Source organism: Mastacembelus armatus, chromosome 2 (genome assembly GCF_900324485.2).
Source record: "Mastacembelus armatus chromosome 2, fMasArm1.2, whole genome shotgun sequence".
NCBI classification, from domain to species: Eukaryota; Metazoa; Chordata; class Actinopteri; order Synbranchiformes; family Mastacembelidae; genus Mastacembelus; species Mastacembelus armatus.
Genome location: NC_046634.1, coordinates 6,214,602 through 6,242,244, shown reverse-complemented (window position 1 = coordinate 6,242,244; position 27,643 = coordinate 6,214,602). Strand labels below are relative to the sequence as shown.

The 27,643-nt window shown below is 38.7% G+C and overlaps 3 protein-coding genes and 1 long non-coding RNA gene across 8 annotated transcripts in view; 3 read left to right on the top strand and 1 right to left on the bottom strand.

Moving 5' to 3' along the window:
* LOC113127186 (fibroblast growth factor 14-like) overlaps nt 1–14,991 on the top strand; it is a 73,651-nt gene extending 58,660 nt beyond the window's left edge. For all 4 annotated transcript variants that reach the window (XR_003295392.1, XR_004463196.1, XR_003295393.1 and 1 more), the window contains 3 exons: nt 11,097–11,182; nt 11,361–11,480; nt 14,856–14,991. The gene's annotated coding sequence lies outside the window, so the exon portion shown is untranslated. The remainder of the gene's footprint in view (nt 1–11,096; nt 11,183–11,360; nt 11,481–14,855) is intronic.
* tubgcp3 (tubulin gamma complex component 3) lies at nt 12,817–26,690 on the bottom strand. Its single transcript, XM_026301552.1, has 23 exons — nt 26,508–26,690; nt 25,423–25,530; nt 24,646–24,713; nt 24,299–24,376; nt 23,758–23,966; nt 22,714–22,892; nt 22,274–22,386; nt 21,210–21,335; nt 21,028–21,096; nt 20,817–20,949; nt 20,572–20,738; nt 19,418–19,528; nt 19,126–19,234; nt 18,184–18,373; nt 17,895–18,030; nt 17,737–17,805; nt 17,483–17,618; nt 17,150–17,238; nt 16,546–16,677; nt 16,317–16,457; nt 16,078–16,194; nt 15,843–15,937; nt 12,817–15,155 (listed from the first exon to the last, which is right to left on the bottom strand). Exons 1-23 carry the CDS (start codon nt 26,581–26,583, stop codon nt 15,089–15,091), a joined length of 2,718 nt encoding a protein of 905 aa, XP_026157337.1. The 5' UTR covers nt 26,584–26,690; the 3' UTR covers nt 12,817–15,088.
* Nucleotides 16,562–20,604, top strand: LOC113127187 (uncharacterized). The gene is made up of 4 exons (XR_003295394.2): nt 16,562–16,697; nt 17,116–17,245; nt 19,135–19,263; nt 19,378–20,604. It is a non-coding gene; the product is annotated as an uncharacterized LOC113127187 (long non-coding RNA).
* Nucleotides 22,887–27,643, top strand: part of atp11a (ATPase phospholipid transporting 11A) — a 46,907-nt gene continuing 42,150 nt past the window's right edge. Inside the window, exons 1-3 of one of the 2 annotated variants that reach the window (XM_026301548.2) lie at nt 22,887–23,379; nt 23,564–23,648; nt 25,451–25,563. The gene's annotated coding sequence lies outside the window, so the exon portion shown is untranslated. The remainder of the gene's footprint in view (nt 23,380–23,563; nt 23,649–25,450; nt 25,564–27,643) is intronic. The other variant, XM_026301549.2, reaches the window with a different exon arrangement.

The following is a 27,643-nucleotide window of genomic DNA, read 5'->3' as shown; positions in this document are numbered from 1 at the left end:
ACTATCAATGCCAGTCACTGCACTAGTAGGACCAAAGTCCCAACTAGTCAGCTTTTTCATGTACTAGTGGCCCTCTGGACGACACTAGTAAGGCTAAAAGTCCTACTAGTTAACTAGTGTGCTGAAAGAAATGTGACAAGTTTACTAGTCAAGCATGAGTTTGGCTCACTAGTGAACTAGTGACCAGTATTTGTCTGCACTAGTTCACTAGTGAGGGCCAACATGCACACTAGTTCACTAGTTAAGACCTCTAGGCCTTACTAGTGAACTAGTGAGGCTAAATAATGCATACTAGTTAACTAGTGAGGTTAAAACCACACTAGTTGTACTAGTGACAGACATTTTCATGTAACTAGTAAGTTTCAAAATGTTGAACTAGTGGAAGCCCAAATGCTCACTAGTGAACTACTCAAAGTTTGTTTTACTTTACTAGTTAACTTCTGGGCTCAAAATCTTTAGTAGTTAACTAGTGAAAGCCAAGTCGATCACTAGTAAAGTAGTTACACTAAATGCTAATGAAGAGGCAGGGAAGTGACATAAACCTAACCTTCCTATTGGCTCTCCTGCAGTTCAATCAAACCAAAATTTAAATGTAACTCTGTAAAGCCTGGCTTGCTCCTCTGCTTCACTGCTTTGTTGAACATTTTTTAAAAGAAATACCAGGAGAGGAAATACCACTCTCCAATTTAAAGTAAAATTTGATGGAGGTGGCAACAGTTAAAACTGAAGTTTGTTTACAAGGAACCATGTATAAAAATGTACTATATTATTGCTGATTAGTGGCAATAATCCATCTAAAATACTATGTAATAATGTTGAAAATTAAGAAAAAAATATAGCCGGAAGCGGCGATGAGCGGCTTTCGCCTCGAGCGGACCGCCGGCGTGAGCGACCCCCGGCCGGCGAGAGATCGAACCGCTCCTCCCGGGCGAAGTGGCTCACCGGGAGCCCTTCGGACGAGAGCGTATAGCAAGCCGTTTGAGCATAAATTAGATATCCGCCATAGTGTCTGTGCGTTTTTGTGTCTCGGCACATCTGGATATGTGTGCATGTGTTTACAACTGCTGCTTTGATTACCGTGGAGATGTAAAGTATTTCGGTGTCTGTCCGTTAGACGGACATTGACCGGAAAAAATCCCCCGCCACGGGTTTCCGGCTCTGAGTCCCGCTCTTATGGCAAGCCGTTTGAGCATAAATTAGATATCCTTGATATCAGATATCAGATATCCTTGGTAGGAGATATCCTTGATATCTGATATCAAGGTTAAGAATATCTGCCTTGATATCAGATATCAAGGTTAAGAATATCTGATATCTGATATCAAGGTTATATCTGATATCAAGGTTAAGAATATCTGATATCTGATATCAAGGTTAAGAATATCTGATATCTGATATCAAGGTTAAGAATATCTGATATCTGATATCAAGATATTCTTAACCTTGATATCTGATATCAAGGTTAAGAATATCTGATATCTGATATCAAGGTTAAGAATATCTTCATATCTGATATCAAGGTTAAGAATATCTTGATATCAGATATCAAGATATTCTTAACCTTGATATCAGATATCAAGGTTAAGAATATCTGCCTTGATATCTGATATCAAGGTTAAGAATATCTGATATCAAGGTTAAGAATATCTTGATATCAGATATCAAGATATTCTTAACCTTGATATCAGATATCAAGGTTAAGAATATCTGCCTTGATATCTGATATCAAGGTTAAGAATATCTGATATCAAGGTTAAGAATATCTTGATATCAGATATCAAGATATTCTTAACCTTGATATCAGATATCAAGGTTAAGAATATCTGCCTTGATATCAGATATCAAGGTTAAGAATATCTGCCTTGATATCAGATATCAAGGTTAAGAATATCTGATATCTGATATCAAGGTTAAGAATATCTTGATATCTGATATCAAGGTTAAGAATATCTGATATCTGATATCAAGGTTAAGAATATCTGCCTTGATATCTGATATCAAGGTTAAGAATATCTGATATCTGATATCAAGGTTAAGAATATCTGATATCTGATATCAAGGTTAAGAATATCTGATATCTGATATCAAGGTTAAGAATATCTTCATATCTGATATCAAGGTTAAGAATATCTTGATATCAGATATCAAGATATTCTTAACCTTGATATCAGATATCAAGGTTAAGAATATCTGCCTTGATATCAGATATCAAGGTTAAGAATATCTTGATATCAGATATCAAGATATTCTTAACCTTGATATCAGATATCAAGGTTAAGAATATCTTGACATCTGATATCAAGGTTAAGAATATCTTGATATCAGATATCAAGATATTCTTAACCTTGATATCAGATATCAAGGTTAAGAATATCTGCCTTGATATCTGATATCAAGGTTAAGAATATCTGATATCTGATATCAAGGTTAAGAATATCTTGATATCAGATATCAAGGCAGATATTCTTAACCTTGATATCAGATATCAAGGTTAAGAATATCTGCCTTGATATCTGATATCAAGGTTAAGAATATCTGATATCAAGGTTAAGAATATCTTGATATCAGATATCAAGATATTCTTAACCTTGATATCAGATATCAAGGTTAAGAATATCTGCCTTGATATCTGATATCAAGGTTAAGAATATCTGATATCAAGGTTAAGAATATCTTGATATCAGATATCAAGATATTCTTAACCTTGATATCAGATATCAAGGTTAAGAATATCTGCCTTGATATCAGATATCAAGGTTAAGAATATCTGCCTTGATATCAGATATCAAGGTTAAGAATATCTGATATCTGATATCAAGGTTAAGAATATCTTGATATCTGATATCAAGGTTAAGAATATCTGATATCTGATATCAAGGTTAAGAATATCTGCCTTGATATCTGATATCAAGGTTAAGAATATCTGATATCTGATATCAAGGTTAAGAATATCTGATATCTGATATCAAGGTTAAGAATATCTTCATATCTGATATCAAGGTTAAGAATATCTTGATATCAGATATCAAGGTTAAGAATATCTTGATATCAGATATCAAGATATTCTTAACCTTGATATCAGATATCAAGGTTAAGAATATCTGCCTTGATATCAGATATCAAGGTTAAGAATATCTGATATCTGATATCAAGGTTAAGAATATCTTGATATCTGATATCAAGGTTAAGAATATCTTGATATCAGATATCAAGATATTCTTAACCTTGATATCAGATATCAAGGTTAAGAATATCTGCCTTGATATCAGATATCAAGGTTAAGAATATCTGATATCAAGGTTAAGAATATCTTGATATCTGATATCAAGGTTAAGAATATCTTGATATAAGATATCAAGGCAGATATTCTTAACCTTGATATCTGATATCAAGGTTAAGAATATCTGCCTTGATATAAGATATCAAGGTTAAGAATATCTGATATCTGATATCAAGGTTAAGAATATCTCGATATCTGATATCAGATATCAAGGATATCTCCTACCAAGGATATCTGATATCTGATATCAAGGATATCTAATTTATGCTCAAACGGCTTGCCATAAGAGCGGGACTCAGAGCCGGAAACCCGAGGCGGGGGATTTTTTCCGGTCAATGTCCGTCTAACGGACAGACACCGAAACACTTTACATCTCCACGGTAATCAAAGCAGCAGTTGTAAACACATGCACACATATCCAGATGTGCCGAGACACAAAAACGCACAGACACTATGGCGGATATCTAATTTATGCTCAAACGGCTTGCTATATGAGTCCGTTTACTATTTAGTGGGTCTATGAAGGTTAGGAATTAAGTGGTGTATCGTGATTGATATTTTAACTAGGTTAGTGTGATAATCAATAGATCATCATTGTTTTTTGTAAAGTGTCTTGAGATGATTGTATTGTGATTTGGACCTATACAAATAAAATTTAATTGAACTGAATTGAATCATCCTCTAGTGTAAAATTAAATTTATCAAATGGAATCTCTGACAGTAAAAAATGTTACATTTCACTGACAGCTACTTTTTTATTTCTCACAAATACAGATCAACTCAAGAACAGTTTTGTAATTAATACAATAAATTTCATTTTAAAATAACAGCAAACCTAATAACATTGATAACAGAGGAATATTGTTTTAAAATTACTTTGTGTATTAAATTTACAAATTAAATTGCCATTCCATAATAATACAAAATAAAATTATTCAAACACTTCCTGAAATTAGTTTTGCTAAAACCCAAGTTACTATTCAGAGCAGGCACTTTAAGGCTTTTCAGAACACAGTTGACCACTGACCAATCAAAATCTTTGTCCCGCCTGCCTCATTTGCATTTAGTCCACTAGTACAACATGTTGATTTTAAAGTGCCACTAGTAGCACTAGTGGCTGCATGTTTTACTTTACATGTTAACTAGCGAGGGCCAAATGTCCACTAGTTAGGGGCTTTTGACCTTACAAGTTCACTAGTGACATAGAGACAGAGTCACTAGTTGACTAGTCAACATAAAATGCCAATTAGTCAACTAGTTAATGTTTATTGGTTCTTACTAGTTCACTAGTGAGATTCAAATATTTACTAGTTTACTGGTAAATACCAAAATGTCTACTAGTTCCACTAGTGGGGATCATTTTAGCCTTACTTGTTAACTAGTTAAACACACAATCTGTTACTAGTAAGCTAGCAAAGTCCAAATGGAGTAAGTAGTTGACTAGTGACAATGATGTTCTCCTCACTAGTTAACTAGTGGAAGACATTTTGCCTCACTAGTGAAAGTCTGTATCAGACATGTTCAGACTATGACTGAACATGTCAGACATTTTTCCTACATGTTAGGCCTTTTCTTTAGCTAGTTTAGCATTTATTGGCACTAGTGAGCGACTATGTGCAACTAGTGAGACATTTGTTTAACATGTTGGTCTTTTTGTTGCACTAGTTAAAGTTTTTGGTATACTAGTGTAAGTTTTCATTTGACTTGTCTGCAAAACCTGCTCACTAGTTGACATTTCTGTGCAACTAGTTAACTAGTGAACAGTTGCAAACATCATACATGTTAACTAGTGACACTTTACAACATTACTAGTTGCACTAGTTGAGCACACAAATCGACTAGTGAGCATTTATATTGGACTGGTAAGATCAAAACGTCAACTAGTGTATTGAAAATATCAACTAGTGCATCAAAAAGACCAACATGTTAAACAAATGTCTCACTAGTTGCACATAGTCGCTCACTAGTGCCAATAAATGCTAAACTAGCTAAAGAAAAGGCCTAACATGTAGGAAAAATGTCTGACATGTTCAGTCATAGTCTGAACATGTCTGATACAGACTTTCACTAGTGAGGCAAAATGTCTTCCACTAGTTAACTAGTGAGGAGAACATCATTGCCACTAGTCAACTACTTACTCCATTTGGACCTTACTAGCTCACTAGTAACAGATTGTGTGTTTAACTAGTTAACAAGTAAGGCCAAAATGATCACCACCTGTGGAACTAGTGGACATTTTGGTATTTACGAGTAAACTAGTAAACATTTGAATCTCACTAGTTCACTAGTGAGCCAAACTCATGCTTGACTAGTAAACTTGTCACATTTCTTTCAGCACACTAGTTAACTAGTAGGACTTTTAGCCTTACTAGTGTCGTCCAGAGGGCCACTAGTACATGAAAAAGCTGACTAGTTGGGACTTTGGTCCTACTAGTGCAGTGACTGGCATTGATAGTAGGGCTTTTCATGGAACTAGCTGGACAGAAATGCCACTAGTTGCTGAGAAAGCGTGACTAGTAAGGGTTCTTGTTCAACTAGTGCAATCACATGTCCAACTAGTGCAATCAAATGTCGAACTAGTTCTGACAAAGACTGAACTAGTATGTGAAATAAACATCTGATATCAAGGATATCTAATTTATGCTCAAACGGCTTGCCATAAAAGGCTAAAAAAATGAAAAGTTTTTAGCACATTTCCTTAGGTCTGAGAACAGTTCATGTTTTATTGGTTTTATGCCACTGTACATAGAGGACCACGAGTGTGATGGAAAAGAAGAATGAGTCAGAGCTGAGTCAAAAGAACCAGCTTTTTGGTTCTGACAGGTAACTCAGCATGTTGGTTCATTCACTAAACAACCCCACTAGGCCAAGTAGGAGCCACATTGAGTTTTTTTTTTATCCCTCCATTTTTAGAGGGGCTTTGAAGTCCCAGTTCTATAGTTTGAGAGAGAGAGTTCAAGCACTTCCTTTGGAGATTTCTGAGAATAGGCCGCTTTATTTCTATCTACCTCTTTGCGGGTACGAAAGAGGGAAAATGGACTGGAGCAGAGAGAGAGGAAAGGCAGCCAGAGAGAGATCAATGCTGGACTGCGGCACAAAGAGCAAGAAAAACACTTTATTTTTCTTGCTTTCAGGCAGTTGTAGATGTGCGGGTTTGGTGACCTTGGCAACTGGTATTGGAGCAGAACATTTGATTGGTGTGTCACATATGAAGGAGAGGTCAAGATGTTCAAGCAGAAAGTCGATATACCCTTTAATTACAGAGCCACGTTTTAAAAAGCACACTTATCCAAAGTAAAAACAGCTATGTCCTCCATTTTAGCAGTTGGTTTACACACACAATAACCCTTTTTAGCCTGATAAGTCAGACAGTTTTGTCAACTGATCATAGGGTGAGATATGTCTGGCCTTCCAGCAATTTCACCTGTGGGTGCTGCCGCCACTCAGCCATTTCAGCATTCACAGCAGGCAATTGTCCAGGTACGTGCTGGCAGCTGTTATGGCAATTACTCTAAATCGTATGGAGAAAAAGAAGTGCACTTTGTTAGGCTGTTCTGGTTCCCATCTAAGCTGCTGTCAAGACCGTGAGATGAATCAGGGCTTCAGTGTGTGTCAGTCCACTAAGTAAATGGAAGACAATACATTAATAAGAGGTACAATGATCATGTTTTTTCTTGAATTTCTGTCAAAGTCAAGTTCTTTCAGTTGTGACTTTCATTTTACCACAGAAGTCATAATGCAGGAATATGCAGTATTTTAACATGAATAAGTCATTCCTTTATCAATTTTAAAAATGTTTGTAATTTGAAGTAGTCTTGTCATCATTACCTATAATATAAAGGGCTGCAGTTTTCCCACCAAACATCAAAAAAAGTATAAACAAACTAATATATGCCCCTGTTTCCTCCTACGTTCCCCTGTCTGTCGATCTGGCTCTCCACGTCTGTTTCTGCTGTCTGTCAATAGGAGGAGACGGTGGCATTTCCAGCCTGCAGACAGCTTCTCCCATCAGGCCTCATGACTGACGGCAAAACTCTTGTGCATGCATATGAATCCAAGGGCACTAATAAGCTATTCTTTGCTTGTCCTTTAATGTGTCCATCAATCCGTTTGACCATCTAAGCTGAATAAATAACTTTAAAGCAGGCACAACTTGTCATAACAGACACACTCTACCAGAAATCGCAGTGGCTGAAAGGCGTTAGTAGATCTTCATCTGTTTGTCCAATCAGCATTTTGTTCCATTTTATTAGATTGAGAGGAACATTGGTGTGGCCATCTACTGTCTAGGAGCTGAAGATTTGGAATACTATGGCATTTATATTGATGCTTCCTAGAGGATCAACACCACCACACCACTCCAAGCTAAAGGATTGGTTTTCACACAAGTTAGCCAACTGACGAACATTAATTTCTGCCAAATTAAGATCCTTATTCCAGTTGATGATCTCATGACTCACTGGAGAGGGTGAAGATTGAAAAACTGACTAGAAACTAACTATCAATCCTATCCTATCAATCTAACTGACTATTTCCTGAATTTAGTGTATTTCCCTAGACAGTCTGACACTGAATGTGTATTAAAAAAGATTGCATTTTGAGAGTACATTTTTAAATATCATTTCAGGGAGTAATATAGTTTATCTTATCTTATCTTATCTTCTCTTCATCTCATCACTGTTTTGCCCCTTACCCCAGCCATCTTCATGACCTTTGTGAAGGTATTACATCCAGAGTGTTCAGAAGATGATTTGTCTCATGCATTTTACTCTGGAATATTTAAACAGTGAAATACCGTCATTCCCATCTGAGTACATGCACAAGGTTGATAAACCTGTGCAGGAAAAGGGCAGCTATGGGGGTAATGACAGCGAAATGTCACACAACGCTCCTTCGAAAGGCCAGAAGTACGAATCCAGAGAAAGGAGAACATTTGAAAGGAATAACAGACACTGTGTTGTTCCATAATTACCTCCTAATAATGTACAGAATCTGTAGGTGTTTCAGACTGATCATCTCTTAATGATGGTGCTTGAGGAGAAGCCAATTCAAATGCAGAGTCTGGAGTGTGATCGTAACTAGAGACAGCTTCTAGCGAAGACTGCAGTGTCATGTGTCTCTGCAGCATGTTGACAGGCAGCACTGCTGTCCTGTGGACACTGAGGAGCTACAGCACCATCCACAGTGGAAAATTGTTTGATCAAGGAGTGATGGCAGCTCAGCTGGAACTGTCAACATGTTGTATGTTCCTTGTGTTGAATAGTGTCTTCATGGTTGACCGCCCACAGAGGTGGTCGAATACAAGTTTTTTGTTTTTTGTATTTTGTGTTTTTTCCACATGAAGCAGAGTTTGTGGGTGCAGAAGCCATTTTTGTGCTGTGGCTCAAATTTGAGATGTAAAAATGTCTAATGTCTCAAACCGTTGTCCTGTTTACTCCTGGACTTCTTATTGTTAAATTAACATTTTTCAGTGAATCTTGACAAGATTTCATCCAAGTGACAGAGAAATGGCTGAGACAGCTGAAACACAAATACCTCAAAGAAGCCAAGAGTGTCAGTGGATGGTACAGATGTGAGACTTGCTTAAAATTCAAAATAAGGAGCTACAGAACAAAGCTGTCAAGATGTGCATATGCGGAGGAGTCAGGTAATGCAGGGAGAGAAGTAGAGAAGAGCCTGAAAAGAAAGACCTCTGTTGCAACATCAAGAAATCCAGCTGAGCTGAAGTGAGCTCCCTGCCCAAGTTTTTGAAGCTGGAATGTAAGAAGAGAAGATGGAGACCAAACAGATTAAGGTGTGCTGGTGAAGGACTTCTTTAAGTCATGCCCAGATTTATATTAACATAACATAACATAACATACATTTTTTAAGGCCACAATTTATTATTGTACATGACAATCATGATTAGTGAACCTTTACCTTTACCCGGTAGTTTCCACACTTTGTTTTATATCTGTGTAAAACCATTAGCTTTAACTATGATCAGCTGGCCTAATTAGCCTCATTAAAATCACACAAATGCAAATGTGCAATTAACGCCACACATGAATCCTCAAGACTCTTGTAAGCAAGCTGTGAACAAAGATGGTGGAGGTCTCAGACACAATGTAAGATTTTTCAAATTGCAGCCTTCAAGGGGAAGACATCTGAAGCTGTGGCTCAGTTCTGTGGTGTTGCATGCATATTTAAGTGCTTCTGTATTAGCTTGTGCTTTCTGTATTGTGTTAGACTATGTATACCTTGAACTGCAGGTCAGCAGCAACAGAGACAAGAAGAATGAAATGCTGAAATTCATCCTTTTGATAAGATTTTTTCCAAATACAGCTGCTGATGGAAAATGCCAGTAAATGTCAGCTGTCTGTTCCTGGCATGATGACGCGTACACCGTTGGGAGGTCATACAAACCAGGATCAGGGATTGAGCCAGTCACTGGGAAATGAACCAGCGTTTGCTTTAATGACATTGACAGAGAATACAGTGTGGAACAGTGAAGGGATAGAATGGCTGGCCTACTAATCTTCAACTCGTATTCATGCATTTGCAGTATGGCTAGTGCATGATGAGATGTGACAGCAGGTCTCGTTGCAGTCTTTCAGGAGGTCAGACAGAGTTGAATAAAGCCTGTTGCAGCAGAAATGGGGCATGTGTTCGGTGAAAACTGGACTCCATGTTTAACCAGCTGTTCTCTTTTCACTTTAATGAGGGCACACTCGCCATTATTGTAATAAGTGTGAATAGGAGAGTTAAACATTTTGGAATACACTTTTGGGATGCACTTTACTGCGAAGCCTTAGATGAGAAGATTTATTATAAATACGAAGCGACGCCCGGCAGGTTTAGCTTATCTTAGCTTAGCTACATTTTTAATAACAAAACACCTTGTACACAACATGAACAGACCAACATCATGAAGAAAGCAGTTTCAAATGAAATGTCTATTTAGTTAGTTAGTGTTTCAGTTGTGTATAGCTGTATTTATTAAATGTTTTGATGTTTTACATCCTTAACATCCTTTAGCACGTATGCCACTGCACCTATCAGATAAAAGCACACTGCCAATTATTTTTTGTTTTTCTTATTCATATAGTGCAGTATTTCTGTGGATCATCACAACTAACTAAATTCCATCTAAGAGAACTGTCTCCATAATGTTAAAATAAGTCATACAAATTCATATAAATTAGAAATTAGGAAATGAATGCCTGGTTTTATTAGTCAATATAAAGGTCTAAATACTGTTTTAAAGCCTTGTCTATGTAGCTAGAAACAAAATTGTGCGAAAGTACTAATTCTCTATTCATATGTTTATTTAGTTATTGTTTTAGCATAAGTGTTTCTCAAATATAAATATATCAGGTCTGAAATGAGCCTACATGATGTAATGGATTTTTACTGTGGAATGGACCCTGTCCCAATGTTATTGAAATTTCCTCTTTTTACAGGGACAACATCAAATGCATGACTTCAGTGTCCTTGGTGGTAGTTGCCAGGAAGTCCTCGCTGTCACCTCTGTGACTACGAGCCCTGAGGCTGGACAGAGTACAGACGTGGTTGTTAGGGGCAGCTGGATCTGTTTCTCAGTTATTAGTGAAGGTTCACTGTATCGGGGCACTGAGACAGAGGACAGAGTTCTCACACTGAAATACGTTATGTGTATAATTAGACCAAAACTAATTTATATTAAATCAAATGTACTGCGGTTCTTTATGAGGCCCATTACTTTGCTCAGCTTTAGTTTTTGGAATTTATATTTAAACTAGAAGAGTAATTGTGTGGTGAAGTATATTTTAATTTTTGTACAAATTTTTGTTGCCAGGAGAACCTGCAGTAACCGCAAGTGAACTTGTCCAAGGCTGTCAGAGACTCTTGAAACCACACACGTGCACAACAAACTGATACCAGGTCAGTTTTTCAGGGACGTACAATATAAAGGTCATCAGTGCAAAGCTATTTCTGTTCCTGAAGAGAAAAAAAATGACATGAGGGGCATTGGGAATACTGGGAGAAATGTCTTGAATGGTCAGAAACCATTTTGATGTTGTAGACTGACAAATACATCTGTACTCTTGGACATCGACAGGAATATGGACAGGAATTTAAAAAATACAGGCCCAGGCAGTTCGTGTGACTCTCAGCCTCTCTGTATCCCCATCCTCCCCAGAGTTTGCATAAATGGAAGACTCTCCAGACAAATACACAGGTATTTACACACATGCACATATACACAGTACATTGTATGCACAAACACCACAAAACCCAATGATACGATAAGTGAACTGTTAACAGAATTGTTTGAGACAGAAATAAAGGCTGACAGGATAGATGTTGCTGAGAAAAGTGATAGTGTGTATGTGACAGGACTTTTAACACTTGTCTCCTTCCTGTGTATCACTGACTGATCTGAGTTTACATCTTCCACCAACATCCAGCAAGTGATTTTATAGGTTGTACATGTCACAACATCTAAAATCAGGATGTTGTCACAAATGTCCAATGGAGTGTAGAGTGTAGACAGTGGAAAAGATAAACTCTTACTCCCTCTAGTGGTTCACCACATGTATACTTCATTCTAAAGTAGAAATGAGTGATTGTTACCACAAAATCCACTTTATTGTATTGATTTAAGGCAAGCTACATCAGTAGCACATGAGTATACATGTAGGTATAAAATAATAATAAAGTACTATGTCACTGTTCTCAGCACCAGACTCAAAGGAAGGTATGGTACTGATATTTTAAACCAGTTTAAAAACAATAAGTAAATAGGATTTTCTTTAATTTCATCCCACATACCATAATCCCACATACATAAATATTAAAAATTCACAGTTTAATTCACTTTCATAACAAAATTATTATAGTCTAATTCCCTGGCACTGATACTGTACGTTTCCTCTTTTGTCCCATTTACATATTATTATAGTTTGTGCTTGTTATCAATATAGATAATAGATAATAATATAGATATAGAAACAGAGATAGAAACAAAATACAAAAAAACATATACCAAGGTCATGATTTTAAATTACACTAGAAAACACTATGCACCATTGGCAATTCCATTAAATTAACACAGTGGTTTCAGTTTTTAGGGCTTAACAGTGTAAATTTATGATTTTTTCATATTAATGCTGGGTGATTACTAAAGACTAAATGTCACAAAAATTATATTAACAAACAACCATTACAATCCATTTACAATGCATAAGAGCCTGTAGGTCACAAAACAGGATTCTTCCTGTGTGTAATAGCAAATTTGTAGAGTAACCTATTAAGTTTTTCAAACAATTAATCAGCAATGAATAAAACTGTAATAGTGTTTTGAGAAAAGTCATCTAGTTCTGGTAAAAGTTCTATCTCAACTACTAAGATCAGGTGGATATTCTTCAGGAAAGCATATGTAGAAATGATGAATCTTTTAGTTATTGCCAGGAGGTGGCACTAAGTCAAAGTAAATTCAAATGAACCCAGAGGCAGAGCTGCACGGCCCCAGTGCTACTGCTGCTTAAAGTAAAAACTCAACCACAACCAGAACATACACTCATACAAAAAAATAATAATTTTATTAAAGAAGCAGGATGGTTTGTTTCCATATATTCAATACATTATGAGCTATGCATTGTAGAGAGAGAGACAGATTGTGCTGAACCAGGTTCAGTTTGGTGTTTAAAGTGGTGTTTCACTTCACTTAGATTAATTTCTTTGCTTTATGTCTGAAGAAGTTCATGGTCAGGAAGCCATTTGCTAGTCTACAGACCATATGCAGCACCAATGTGTTTCACTGATGATAAAAGTAAAAAAAGTCCAAAACCTGGTCACCATTTCCTCACTAATCAGCCCAAACGGAACAGTTTAATATGCACTTTGTATTATTATATATTTAATTTTGAATTTTGGAGTCTAATAGACCAGATTGCAGGTTGGAAAAGCACATTTTTTTTCTTTCTTTCTTTCTCTAAAGTTAATAGTGTTTATTCCTGTGAATCTATATTACCACATTATTATAAAATATTAAGTTAACAAGAATGCATGTTTAATGTCTGTTAATTAATTTTTTTTTTATTTTGCTCAATTTTTTTGCTCTCTGACCCAGGATAAGAGCTCCTACAAAGTAAGATCAGTGCTCACAGCTGCTCATATAGAAATTACTGTAAAATGCTACTTGACTCAATTCCAACATTTTTACAGCAAAAAGCATGTAGTACAAAAGAAAATCCAGCAAATAGCGATGTCCTGCCACAGGAACTTGGTGATTATCTATTTTGAGCCCAAGCAAAGGTAAAATCTTCACTTACTTTCCAGGCTGGGTCACAAAAAGGGCTGATTTGAGGTATATGTCATTTAGAGCCGTGACTGTGGACAGTAATGATTTTCCTTTACTGAACCAATTATGTCTCAATACTGTCAGTGTCTCATATGCAGCCAACCTCACTTAACAACACTAGTAGCAATACTCTTTTCGTTTAATGATGAATAGACCTGTTTCAGAAAATACACTGTCCATGTTAACATTTATAACCAATAAATTCTGTGACTTTCAGTTCAAAATATTTACATTTTTTAAAGAAACTGATATTTGAACCTGTATAGTTCCTATGGTTGATGCTGTGGCAAGAAATGAGGTTGTTGTGGTTGTGAGGATTGTTTTCTTCAACATGATCCAGCTCTCATACAGACAAAAGCACACACTGTAAACACAGCAGGGAAACAAAGGGAAACCACACTGAAATAATAATATTCGTTACATCAGGGGTCAATTAGGTAAAATCTTACTGGTCACAAGTCAGGTGATTGTTTCCCACCTCTCACAAATCTCATGAAATGCAGAAAAACCACCTGCTTGAATTTCAACAACACATGCAGCAAAGGGGCTTTTAGTCTGTATGAGTCAGTCTTGTCTTCATGCAACTTGAAAAAGAATTTTCTGCAGGTGTGTTTGTATATGAACTTTCAAAGCCTCTGTGATTGGACAGCTGACCTGGTGTACTAAAAAACCCTGGATTTTAAGGAGGGGATTTGAGAACTAGGGTTAGACTGATATACTGGTGTGAAGACTTCTGCCTGTCTGCACAGTTTAGTGCCTCAAACTGTAAATGCTGTTTTTCCTCCACCTTTATGAGATCAGCTCTCCAGCAGAAACTCTCTTTTGGAGGTCTTGTAATAAAAATGATCAATCAACAGCTACTAATACAAAAATGAAAAAGATCAATATCAGGCCCATACCAGTCAAACCCTAGTAAAAATGGAAAGCCACAGGTGTTAACATGTACAGCATATATACACACATACATTTTTGCATCAACTATGGACATACATTATGCGTGTTGGAACTAGATTTGGCAACCACGCTGAGAAGAGAGGTTTTGTTTTATCTCATTAGTAAGGCATGCCATGTAAGGTGGCCCTGTGTGACTTGGAGAGCTCAGTCTGACAGCAGCTTTTTTTGTTTCCTCCACACACTCAGATGGAGTTTCCCCCAATTTACTTCAGATTTAGCAGAATTCTTGCTGAATGTGTTGCACTGTTTTTAGGGTTTGTCTTAAGAGTTTCATTTACTGCACTTTATTCCTTTCAGATCCCACTGAGCTGACTTTACTGGAGCCGTGATGTCATCACTTGGTGACTGCCGCTGCTGCGAAACCTGAACATTCAGAACAGTACGGGATCGCTCCTCCAAGGCATGACATCATCTCAACATGAAGCGCTGAAAATCTGCTGGTCAGCCCGTCTCTGATGTCACAACTACCCACTTGGATGTCATCCCCCATATGCCAATGAGTGGAAACATCATTTGCCATCACCATCATGTCAGATATTTGACAGTCGTCGCCCTCGGGTGGCACCTAATGAGGCTCTCAGCCTTGGCTCTCTGGCCCTGGGAAGAGTGAATTAAAAAATTATGTTTAGAAAACATGTCACTACAGTTCCGCCACCCCCACCTCCTCGCTCCACTGGAAGTTTATTCAAAGGAAAAGCTGAACATGTCCGGCTGAGGCTCCAAACAAACTGCAGTTGTTTCTACATCGCCCCAGATTCTCTGGTTTTCACCTGTGTCTTTTCACTGTTTGACTTAATTGCTGGCCTGGAAATAGGTGTGTTCCAGGAAAACATCTGAGCAGCTAACTGCAAATATATTAAGTCACATCATTTGTTAGGACACGATTCAAAGTGGTTCAAAGACACCACATCTGGCCGTACTGTTCTGGCCTAGTTTGAAGTTCCTGTTGGGTCATCTCTGAGCATCATTGGATTGTTCTATCAGTACTTTCCATCTCTTCTGACACAGCATGCTCCACACTTTCTGGGAAGTCTGGAAAGCTTAATCTACTACTACTCAGAGTTCATCAATTATTCACAGTGTGCTTCTAAATTATCTCCCCCACTGTACCACATGACAGTTTTGCTACCTGAGTGTAACAAACACAATTTTAGATTTGGGCCAACCACAGAGGAAAACCACAGGGGTCTTGTGCTTTGCATATTACGTATATTTGGATTCACAGGATTAACTGTGTGCCACAGGTGACTTTATAGGATTTTGTTTTTGTTTCAAAACACAAACCTGTAGTGTTCATTGAAGTCCAGTCTGAAGCTGAGGAAACGCAAACTCTCATCTGAACTGGTCATCAGCAATACCAGGAACTGCTGGACAATGCTCTGAGAGATGGACAAGGAGACAGGGTGAACACAGAAAAGTGGTTATAAAGGTAGAAGACACTGTTACAGCTGACTGCACATAAAAATGCATCAAATGCAAATGATTGACAGGTGCTCCTGGAGTCAGCTCAGGTTGGTACCTGGTAGAAATGAGTGAGGATGCGGAGCTGCGAGCGCATTTTTGGTATAGTTTCCTGGAACTCCTGAACCCTCTTCTTCTCCTCTGCTTCCTGTTCGGCTGTCACTCCCCACTGACCCTAAATCAGCAGACAGACAGATTGAGACACATTTGAGTTCCATGTTCCCAGTCCTTTTCTTGCTTTGTGTATCACATGCAGACAGCTAAACTTTTCTTGCACCATCTCCTCCCCTGTCCCACCTCCTCCTCTCTCTGCTGCTTCTTCTCTTCATACTGCAGTCTAAGGCTGAGTTCCTCCAGGGCTGAGCGGTAGAGCGAGTCCTGGGCGCTCTGAAATTCGATGATCTGGTCAAAAATGGCCCTCAGCTGGTTCAAAAGAGACTGGGCCGAGAGACAGAAACAGATTTCAAGGAAATGTGTGTTATAATGGGTGGCAAAAAAAAAAAAAAACTGTGTTACTGTGTGTTACCCTGCTGTTATTGTCCAGCAGACATCTAGAGATGATGGTGTCCAGGAAGACATCATGGGCAGCAATGATGTGGTCAAGGTCCTGAGCCTGCTGCACTTTGTTCCACAACTCATCCCAGGAGCACTCCAGCACCTGCACACAAACATGAACAGGTAGATGCAAAGGACAATGCACTTTTATTAAAAATCAAATATTATACTGTTATATGATGATGATGCCTCACTCTTCGCAGTCATTATGTTTTCCTTATAATTACTTTATCAGGAGTCTGAGAAAATTAATTTAAAAAAACTTACTTTACTCAACAGTAAATCCTGCACTTAAACCAGCCTCACTCTTGCTTTAAGAACTGCTAACCCCTCTAAACCCCCTCTTGTTTCAGTGCCTTAATCACTGAACTGTTTTGCAGTTGGTCTGGACTTGAACCAACAACCTTCTGAAATGGAGTTTACATCATTAACTTCAAGGCTACAGTTGAGAGTGTAAATCAGAGTCAGGCAGTGTTTTTTTTAACAGATACAGCAGACTGTCGTCCTACTGTAATTACTGGTCTTTATTAATGTTTTACAGCCTGTGATGGTAACAGCACTGCTAATGGTCTGACCTCAAAGGTGATGTAGTACTGCATTTGGTGGATGAAGTGGACCATCTCGGAGGCCAGGATGTGACACTGATGCAACACGCCAGACAACTCTGAAGGGTAAAAAGCACAGTTCCCCATAACATTACAGCACACTGCAGATTACAAACTTCTTTTTAATTAAACTGTCCTGAGGTTTAAGTACCAGAGGTTTAAGTACAATTCACTGCTACTAAAGAAAATACCTCACATGCAGTCGTAAGAAACAAAGCATGTAGAGAAAAAATGGACATGAATGCAAAATAAAATGTTATGTGCCCAACAAATAAAATCAGTTCGCCCTGTGTGTCAATGTACCAGGCATAGTTTTGAGCAGCTTGGCATTACACATCTGGCCTTTCCAGATGTCAGTCAGTGTGTACTCCATCCTCTTGGCCCTCCACAGGAAATTAAACACACGCAGGTAGTGGCCCATACATTCCCTTGTAAACACCTAAAAATATACAGATGGATTTATTTTTACACTTCCACTGACAAACAAATGTTCTGGAGAGATAGAAAATGAAACAATATGTTGGGAACTGTGTTAGAAGTGTGTGTGAGTATGTTACCGTAGCAATGGGTCCATCAACATGGTAGTCCAGACTAAAAACATCCCAACCTGTATCACCTGGAGACACCTGGAGCCAACAAAAGATACAGATACTAAGGACATGCTCATGTCTCAAGTCACAAGCTGCAATGACGCTCGCCCACACACAGTCATTACCTCCAGCAGACGCACATCCAGCCTCTTCAGAATCTCTGCATTATCAAACTGGGCGTTGGTGGCTCTGACTGCAGTTTCCAAGATACCTGTAAGGTTGTGCTGGTACAAAGTGGTGGCAGGACGGGCTAACTCCGGCCTGGGACAAAATGATTAGGATAGAATACAATAGAATAAAACAATATTCTGTCTTCTGTAATGTCATATTTGTGCTTTATATATACAGAATGTAGCAGATCACTTCGATGTGTATAACAGAAGATACTGTCTAGTGAAAGTGTGTTTTGCTAACTTGAGCAGGTCCATGAGGTGTCTGATGAAGTCCCCCTGGCCCAGCAGCAGGTATCTCCTCATTGCCTGCAGATGCTCCAGCAGCAGGTAGTTGCGGTTGAGGACATCCAGTAGGTATTTACTGGTGTCAAAGTAGGCAGCGTCAATCTTCTCCTGAAATGCCCCCTCCAGGTCTGACAGCAGCTCAGCAGCTAGAGGTGGAACAGGTTTCAACTGGGGTTTCAGCTCAAATGGGTTTCAGAAAGGATATGACCAGACTAATTATTGTCATCCTACAGCTGATATTAATTTAAATCTGCTAAAACTGCACTGATGATTAACTTCTAAGAAACTGTTTTAATACATTTATATTTCTCTTTTGAGCAGGTGAATAAAAATTGAATAGAAAATGCTAAGCACTGAAAAGTATTCAGGGTCACTCGCACCTTGTCCAAGCAGATCTGTGCTGGTGGACAATAAGTAAAGAGAGCATGGTGTCCTTCAACAGATACAGTAAAAGCTAAAGATCAAACTGGTCAGATGAAGCCCTACAGACTGAATCAATAGAATATGGCTATGTATAACTCTTTCCACTTCATAGTCAGAAAAAGAGAAGGACAAGGCCAGTGAGCGGTAAAAGCATCGATCACTGCCATTCCACTATCTTACGTCAATATGACAATATCAATACAATGAGAACAAAAAATAAAGAGGAGAGGCTTGTTATTAGTACATCTGACTCTACAATAACACTAAAAAATAAAATCGAAACAATAAAGAGGAGCAACAAAGCCAGCAATAGTAGGCAATTTCAACTTTTACATGTTCAGCATGTTCTATTGCTTCTTCTTACAAATGTTATTTTAAAACTTAGTTAGGCTGAGAAACCAACTGCAGATTCACATAAACATGTTATGACTTTTTATTTCTACAAACCACAGGTTATGCGATTTAAGACTCTTACCATCTTTAGGTGTGTCTGCGGACTTGGATGCTGGTGGAATTTTGCTCTGTGGGGTCCTGTCATGACAAACCTGATGCAGGAAGTTAATGGATTTTCCAATCAGCAGAACCTAGAGGAGACACATCATAATGAGCTGAGGTAAAACAGCAGGCAGGAGATAACAGCTGCTCCAACTTTGCTATCATCACACAAAAAGTTGCTTTTGTATTGTTATCTGTGTCTGATATTTTTCATATAAATTCTTAACTGTAGCCAGGATGTCTGGTGGTAAAATAAAGAGCTGTGTGTGTACCTTGCGGGCCTGGTCCATGGTGATGAATGAAGGGATCATTGACTTCCTGAGTGAGTACTTGTCGTGCCACAGACGATCAGTCTTCACATTGGGATCGGATGCTACAAAGAACTACACACACATGCATTAAGACGTAAGTTTTTTAATACACAGTTGGAAGTTTAATTTTCCCAAATGCACTTAAAGTGATGTACAACAATCAGATCAGGTGCACTGAATAATCAGTGTAGAGACAGTGAGCAGTCAGTGACAGAGGCTTTCATCCTAGATTGTCCATTTACTTCCTAGTCAGTACAGTAGCTTCAACCAGCTTCAACACATACTCGACCCTAACATTTTACAGTTAAGAAATCCACTCATGTCAGTGTAGTAGTTAAAATAACAGAATCACTCATAGTAGTACACCAGCACCAATGTGGTAAATAGAACATTACACAATCTGGAAAATGAAACACACCTTACATAAACTTCAAAACCGTAATCATTGTTTTTAAACCTGTAATTTGATTGGAATTATTAACTGAACACCATAATTTTTTAGCTGCACTGTCAGAAAATGATGATGAATATATTGGTTTTCAGATTAGCATGTGTTTTAGTATGTCATCATGGCCGTTGTTTACGGCATGTGTTTTACAGACTGTGTGTTTGTGCGAACTCCTGGGTTGTTTCCCTCCTGAAATAAATTTGTCTCTGTTCTTAAACACTGCACTTAAGACCAGAGTCCAGTGGTAAGTAATGGTCAACACTGGACACATAAATACTGTCTGTGAGAGGGAAACAGAAAAAGAGAAAGGACACGAGAAGTAAAGGGGAATCATCCATCACGGGGTTCTCCATTACACTCCTCTCATCAGTCCTCATTTAAGTAGCTGTCCTGCCTTTCCTCTTCTTTATTTCTCTCCCTCTCTCCTCCCTCCTCTCAGTAATGTTCTTTCTCATTGGGGTCAAACATCAGAGCAGTTCAACACAACATTTTCTAGAAACGAACAGTAAATTCCTGATGGTTCTTCTATAAAAGAACCTGAGAGGCCAAGATTCATTTCTCTGATTAAGGTTTTTGACCCACTACATTATATTTAGTCTATTATAACCACAATCACCTGTATAGTCAACACTATACAGGTGATTGTGGTATCCAGAGCTGTGTGTACCTCATGGTAAGTATCTTCTAACTCTCCGTCATAGATCCACCTGTAGAGGAAGTTGAGAATAGGGTGTGACACCAGGCTCAGGATGTGTTGAACCAATGCTCTCATCTGGGGGTCTCCTGTCTTCCCATAGGCGTGTACAGCTGAGGCCAGCTCGCCTCCCTTTCGGCCTGAACACACAAACAGAGTCAAACACACAGTGAAGGGACATCCTAGTCACCCAACACTGTAATAATCCTTAAACCCACCTTGGCAGAAGTCGACGAGTGCTGCCAGTGTCTTGAGCCGGACTTTGGGGTCATACATCCAGACCAGGAGCCTCCTGAGAGTCAAACTGCTCTCTGTGCACAGGTTGACACCCTGGTCATCCTCCACCTGCAACTACAACACACATTTCCAAGGATGTTTAAAATGATATTTTTATTATTTTAACTTTTGAAAATCATTTGATTTGTGTACCTGGGAGTGGAGGACAGACAACAGCCTGTAGTACTCCTTCAGCTCTTGGTGGAGAGATGCACAGAAGCTCTGATGGGAGAGGACGATAGACAGGGTAAGAAAGATATGTCTTTGTAAAAAAAAATTACTTTTAAATAGAGCACATCAGAAAAGATCATTAATACATATGGCAGTAGACACACCTGCCCAACCAGTCCAAATGCACGGTCCAGGCTTCTGGCGTCAGTGTACTTTCTGACTTTGTTGTGGAGCCAGCCGAGCTCAGCCAGTCTGCTGCTCATGTCCCTCAGGGACTTACACAGCACCACCTGGTGAGACACAGTGCACAGTACTACAAATACATCCCCAGTGCATTGCATCCTCCTTCTGCTTGTTGAATGTGTGACAAACAGGACATGTACAATTTATAATGAAGCACAAACATTTTTTGTGTGCTGTTCAACCAGTGAGGTCTAAGCTCCATTACGCAGAGTTATTAAATCCATAGAAATGACAATGGTATATTATTAATAATCAAACTTATCCATCATCAATTTTCATTTTTCCATCACAGAGATTACTGTATTTTTTTGTTATGTATGCACTATAACTGGCAGGGCCTCCTCGCAGGAAGATTTGATTTCACATTGAGACATTAACTTTTCAACTGTTTAACAAACAGACAGCTTTACAGAGTGGTTAAGTAGAGGAGTGCAAAATATCTCCATCCCTTGACTCATTTATCTCTGGGCTCACTGGCTCCTTCTCCATTATGATGATGACACCAGATTGACCACAAGTCTATGTTTAGTACCAGGGAGAGAAATGGGACAGGTTACCTCTAAGGCCTTCCTATTGACGATATGACAGTAGGGTAGAAGGGGGAGTAAAAGAAATTGACAGGATAGAGAAAAGAATAGAGAAAATCAAGGTCGATGTGGCTCAGAGCCAAAAAGCTTTCTATTGATCTGTTGATATTTTAAAGTACAATCAACAACAATAGCCTTCATATATCACATCATCTACTTTGGATGTGTGGTCATCATTACTTCAGGTCTGCCTAATCAAAAAAAAAAAAAGTGTCCAGTAAAAAAATCCCATGAGTTGCAGATACAAGATCTGAACATGATACTAAAAGGTTGTGTCATTTTCCTGCTTGAACCTCCCTCTTCACCCTGTGGTCTGCACTGTAACACTTCTGCTGGGATGATGATGATGGCCTGAACTGTACCAATCTGTCTATGAAAGGCTTACAACTTTCAGGTACCTTGCTATCTATTTTGTAGCAGTTATCCTGGGCGCTCATCTTGATAAACTTGCCATCAATCCCCTGGAAGACGTACAGGATATCCCGCACCAGTGCCGCCTCAGTCACCTCCCCTGCACAGGCAGAGGACAAAAGGACAAAATGATTACAGCCACAGTTTGTGCTCTTGGTTTGAAATTTGAAATCACAGTTCAGATCTGAAATTCTCTGAAAAAATAAGTTGAATTAGACACATTAAAAAAAAAAAAAAAGTGAAAGAGCGGGATTCAATAATGGAAAGTGCTTAGTGAGGTAACTTCATCTTCGAAATTAAAGCAGGTGTGATGTATGACCAAACAAACCAGAACACACTGGTGTCCTGATGATGCTGTGGTCAGCTCTAATCTGCACTGCCTACAGGTCAGGTTTAAAGTGATTCTGCGTTTAAATGTGTTTCTCACCACCAGCGTCACCGTCTCGACGAGGACGGACCACTCTGGTAGAGGGAGCTGGAGGTCCGAGCAGTGGCCGAGTAGCATGTGGGGCCAGAGCTGAGGAGGGGGAAGAGCTTATAGGAAGAGCCCAGGCCAGCCGAGAGCCCAAAGGCTGACCGGTGCTTGCTGCAGACTGAGGGGGTTGACTGAAACACACACACACACACACACATTTACTGTTTTTATGTCTGAGAAATAACTTGCACTGGTTTAATAACTATGGTATTTAAATATGGTATTGTTGGAGTAAACGTCAAATATAATGTTGTTTGTTTGCTGATATATTGACTTCATAAGTCATAAGTTTTACAATTAAAAGCTCAAGGAAACAATGAACACATGACACAAGTAAGTTCCCCAGATTTTAGGGTACCAAGGGAGTGTTGCATAACCACTTACGTTTAATAGTAACTCAAACTTTACAAACGAACGCTAGCTTACATTTAGAGGTCATCATGATGTTGAACAATGGACTCAGAACAACAAATAAAAGACATTAAAGAAACCAAGTCAAACCACTTCATTGCATAATTTGAATACCTCTACTGTTTTTTTTCAGGGTACAGATTATCATTCAGTGACATAAGACTATTTGGAGTTTGGAGTGAGGATTTGCCCTTTCACAATTAAAAGGTGAGCCCAGACACCTCAATGGTAATTTGTACCTAAAGGAGTCCTGCATTTTTAATAAGGATAAATGGAATTAAATGGCCTGCTGATGGCTCATAAAACAGATTTATAAGAGGTCAGGCTGAGAGGCAAATTCATTTCCTTGTGTTAATTGATGTTTCCTTTATCTGGCACTGATTGTTCTTAGAGGATGAGCATGAGACCGATAACCCTGTTCTCTTCAGAGCCTTTCAGACGAATCTGCTTAAGCACAGCTGACAACTGTCATTCAGGTGAGTTCTCCATTCTCTATGAATGTGTTAACTAATTATTAAAAAAAAAGAAAAAATCACAAGAAGGAAAAAAGATTTAAAACTGTGTAAGTTTATTGAAAACACTCACCCAGCCAGCAGTGACTGTGGTGTTGGCGTGGGTCCATTGAGAGTGTACACTCCCAGACTGGAGATGCCACTGGTCCCCATGCTGGTGGACAGGCCTGCGGCCCTCTCTCCGTAGCTCAGGGCCAGGCTCTGGGGTCGGGTGCAGTAGAATGGGGTGGAGTGGGCGTCCCGGGGGAGGGCCTGGGCAAACAGTGCCCCATAATTCCCAACCTGGAAAGGACAAGTCACTTACACTTAATTCATTACTTATGTTAAATTATTTAACATAAAAGATGAAAAATAATTTTTCAAAGAAACACTATGGGCAAGTTACTAAAAACAAAGACACAAAATTATGCTAAAAAAAGACTTTAAAAATATATTTAAAAATACAATTAAAATTTTGATCCCACACCACTAGAATTTCTGAATAGTAAATATACTGCAACTTCAACTGCAGCTGGTATAAGGCACAGGAGTGGAAAAAGATAAAAAACAAGGGCTTCTTAAAAGTCCATGTAGGAAAGCTGTAAAAACTGCATCTTTTTTTATGTGTCTCTCACCCTGCTGGACGGCTTACGAGGGTCTTCAGAGAGGCTGAGCAGCAGGTAGAGAACAGACCAGCGATGTTTCAGAATGCCCTGTCAAAGCACACACAGCACAGCACAGAAACACAAGATCCCATTAGAATCAAGAGTCAGATTTATTGCCAAGTATGTTTGACATATAGGGAATTTGACTCTGGTACAGTGGCTCTCAAATCGCTTGTGGTCAACAATATGACATAGGTAAAAGAAAAAAAAAACCAAAACATATCCTACATTACATGTGTAACTGTACCATCCTTTCTTTCCTGCTGGTTTTCCAGCACTAGTAAAAATGAAGCTCTGAAAGAAAAACAAATACCAACCTGCGTCTGAAGTTTTCTATGCAGCTCCGAGAACAAAGCAGCGTCTGCCTCTCTCCTCTGCTTCAGCACTACAATAGCATCGAGACAAAATCCATTAGCTGGGATGTTCAGTGTCAGAATTACAGTGGAAAATTTTGCCAAACTGTTCCTTCATGTGTCCCATAGTATTAGACACACTGTAGCATCTCTGTAGCTGTTTTTGTTGGCATTGCTGAAATACATTCTTTCACATTAATGAACTTGTGATTCTGAATGTTTGAGTTCAGGAACTGATACATAAATCAAGTGCCTGTTTCATAGTAACAACCTGGACACCAACCACTGGTTTTACAGCAACTTCATAACCATAAAATTCTTTTCTTAAGTTCCAATAAATCCACCCTAAAACCAGAGATGAATAAAACATTCTGTGCAGTAAGTGCTGTGCTATTTTTGTTTTTGTTGGGATCAATGTTTTCCCACTAATGGTGCTGCCTTGGGTACTAGACCACTGGGGTTTGCTATTACAATACAATAAAGATATTTGTCTTTTTTGTGGAGTGGGTCCAACATAAAAAGTAAAGAGCAAACAAGAAGTGAAGCTGCACTAAACTACCTGATAGCAAGAGAGGCAGAGATCTGGTTTTTAAAACAGGAAAAACACTACAGAGACTAAACAGAGTAACGTGCTGTAGGTTAATGATGGATAATGAGTTCCCTGCTACAGTAGTTCAGTATCCTACAGTAAGAATTTGTTTTCACTGGGTGGGGAGTAATATTTGTCCAAATGCCACTTACACTCTTTCTTGATCTTCTCTGACACCAGGAACTCATCTCGTTCAATAGTGGGGGCGTAGTTACTGCCAATGACTCGCACTGCATACTGGAACTGGTGGGCCACTTCAGCTGGAGGATTAAATGGACAGTCATGGCAGATAGGTGTCACTTTGAAGTAATATAGAAATGAACATGAATAGCTGTGATCAGGTTTTTTCATCCATTACCACACCCTTTTCCCATTAGGTTTGCCACAAAAAAATGAATGAATAATGGACAAATAAAGTTCATCTTCAAGGAATACTTTAGACTTAGATAATAGTACACTGTTGTAAATCCACTATTGCTCTTAAACACGCATTTAATGTGATATTTTTCTACCTTTGCTGCTGTCTCTGATCCAACAAGCTCTGAGATGCCTGCATCCAACTGGGGCCTGCAGCTAGCAGGACACAGCTGTATCCAACAACCAGGCAAATAGTGTGTTCTACACCAGAGCTTACTCGCTAGTAAGCTCCTAGATCGCTAAAGTGAATAACAAACCCACTTTATTACCAGTTTATAACAGTAACAGCTGGAGAAGCCATGACGCTAAATAGCGGGTTGTGCAGTAGTTACTAGCAAAGCGCTACATGCCGCTGTCAAACAGATGCAGTGATACTGAACTCAGTTAATCTCTAATAATAATCAGCCTGACGTTTAAATGCCCTGTTTACTCACAAGACCATTAACGCGAATAATATGCTTTCTAGTCCAGCACACGTCCATACGACCAAGCTGCTCGGATTTCATTGAACTTCCACGGTTTTTCACAACATTTAACGACAAGAACAAACGGGGTTGAGCCAGCGCAAACACCCTAAAAGGTCTGATAAGGGATGAAATCGTGGCTTGCCGGAGTGGGACTTATACGCCGAATTCCCCAGTAGATGATAAAGAATTGACCGGTTTTTTTACATTATGTGTAAAATGTGTGTGTTCAACAATATGAGGTGTAACTTCAAAGATCGCATTTTTTGAATGAGGTTAGTACTGACGTTCCCTCAATACGTGTGTATTGCACGTAACTGGAGTGGCGCGGAGGATGCTAACGTTAACTGATGTACCTTCGCTTTTCCCCGTGATCCTGCAGCAGAGGCTCTGAAGAAGCACATTGGGTGATTTCTGGTCCAGAGTCGCCATTCTTTCCGTGTCTAACGTTTCGTGTATTGACCAAATAAATAACTAAATGCCACTGAAAATTATGAACTAACTCCGAACAACGCCATTTTGACAAGTTGAGTCAAGCTGGCACGACGCAGGAAGAGTGCGGCCCTGTTTACTTCAAAATAAAAGCATAGTAAAAAAGGTTAGTGCTGTTATGAGACTAATTTAATTAATAGAAAATATGTACATATATCAAATAGGAAAAATAATTCAAATCTTTCATGCTAAATGTATATTAAACAAAACTCATTATACCATAGTGTCATTTCACGCACATAAATGCCCCAAAACAAAGAATGGGCCAATCAGGAAGTCCAAGTCCAATCAGGACTAATATCTTTGAGTAAGTTTCATTTTTTCAATAGTGACATATATTCTATTGATTGAATTGAAATATCAAATCAATTTGAAAAAGCATGCACATGTTGGTTATTTGTGCTAAAAAATATAGCTAAGAGTAAAATTTCGAAGAGTACAACCGGATATGGTGGTTGCCATTGTCGTGACGTGACACTGGTGTTTCAGCAGCCCGCCGAAAAGCGTCTCAGGAAAGGAAGGAAGGACAAATGAATGAAAACATTTCCCCCTGGAAACATGGCACCACAAATTTGGGTTCTGACCTCCCCACACTATTAACTTCTATGGTTTTAAATGTTTGGTTTTTGTTTTGTTTTGTTTTGTTTTTTTTGCTTATTGCTATTTATGCTTTTTGCTTACGTAAAAAGTCTCCATAGAAACTTTGCTTCACTGAAATAGTGGACCCTTAAAAATAATTGCCTGCTTTTCTGATTATTTAACAGTAGCCCAGATGATGTTTAGTTTCTAAAATCCTTTTAAAGAGATGAGATAAACTTTATTTTGTCGTGTTTTCCCGTCAAAAATTCAATACTGTGCTTTTAGGAGAAAAGGCAGACTTCTATGAGTTTTATGTATAATTTATATATATAAATTATTTCAGCGCCAACTGAGTGGACACTACGTTGACATCATCCACACACAAATAATATTAAATTAAATCACTTCTTCCACGTCTTCT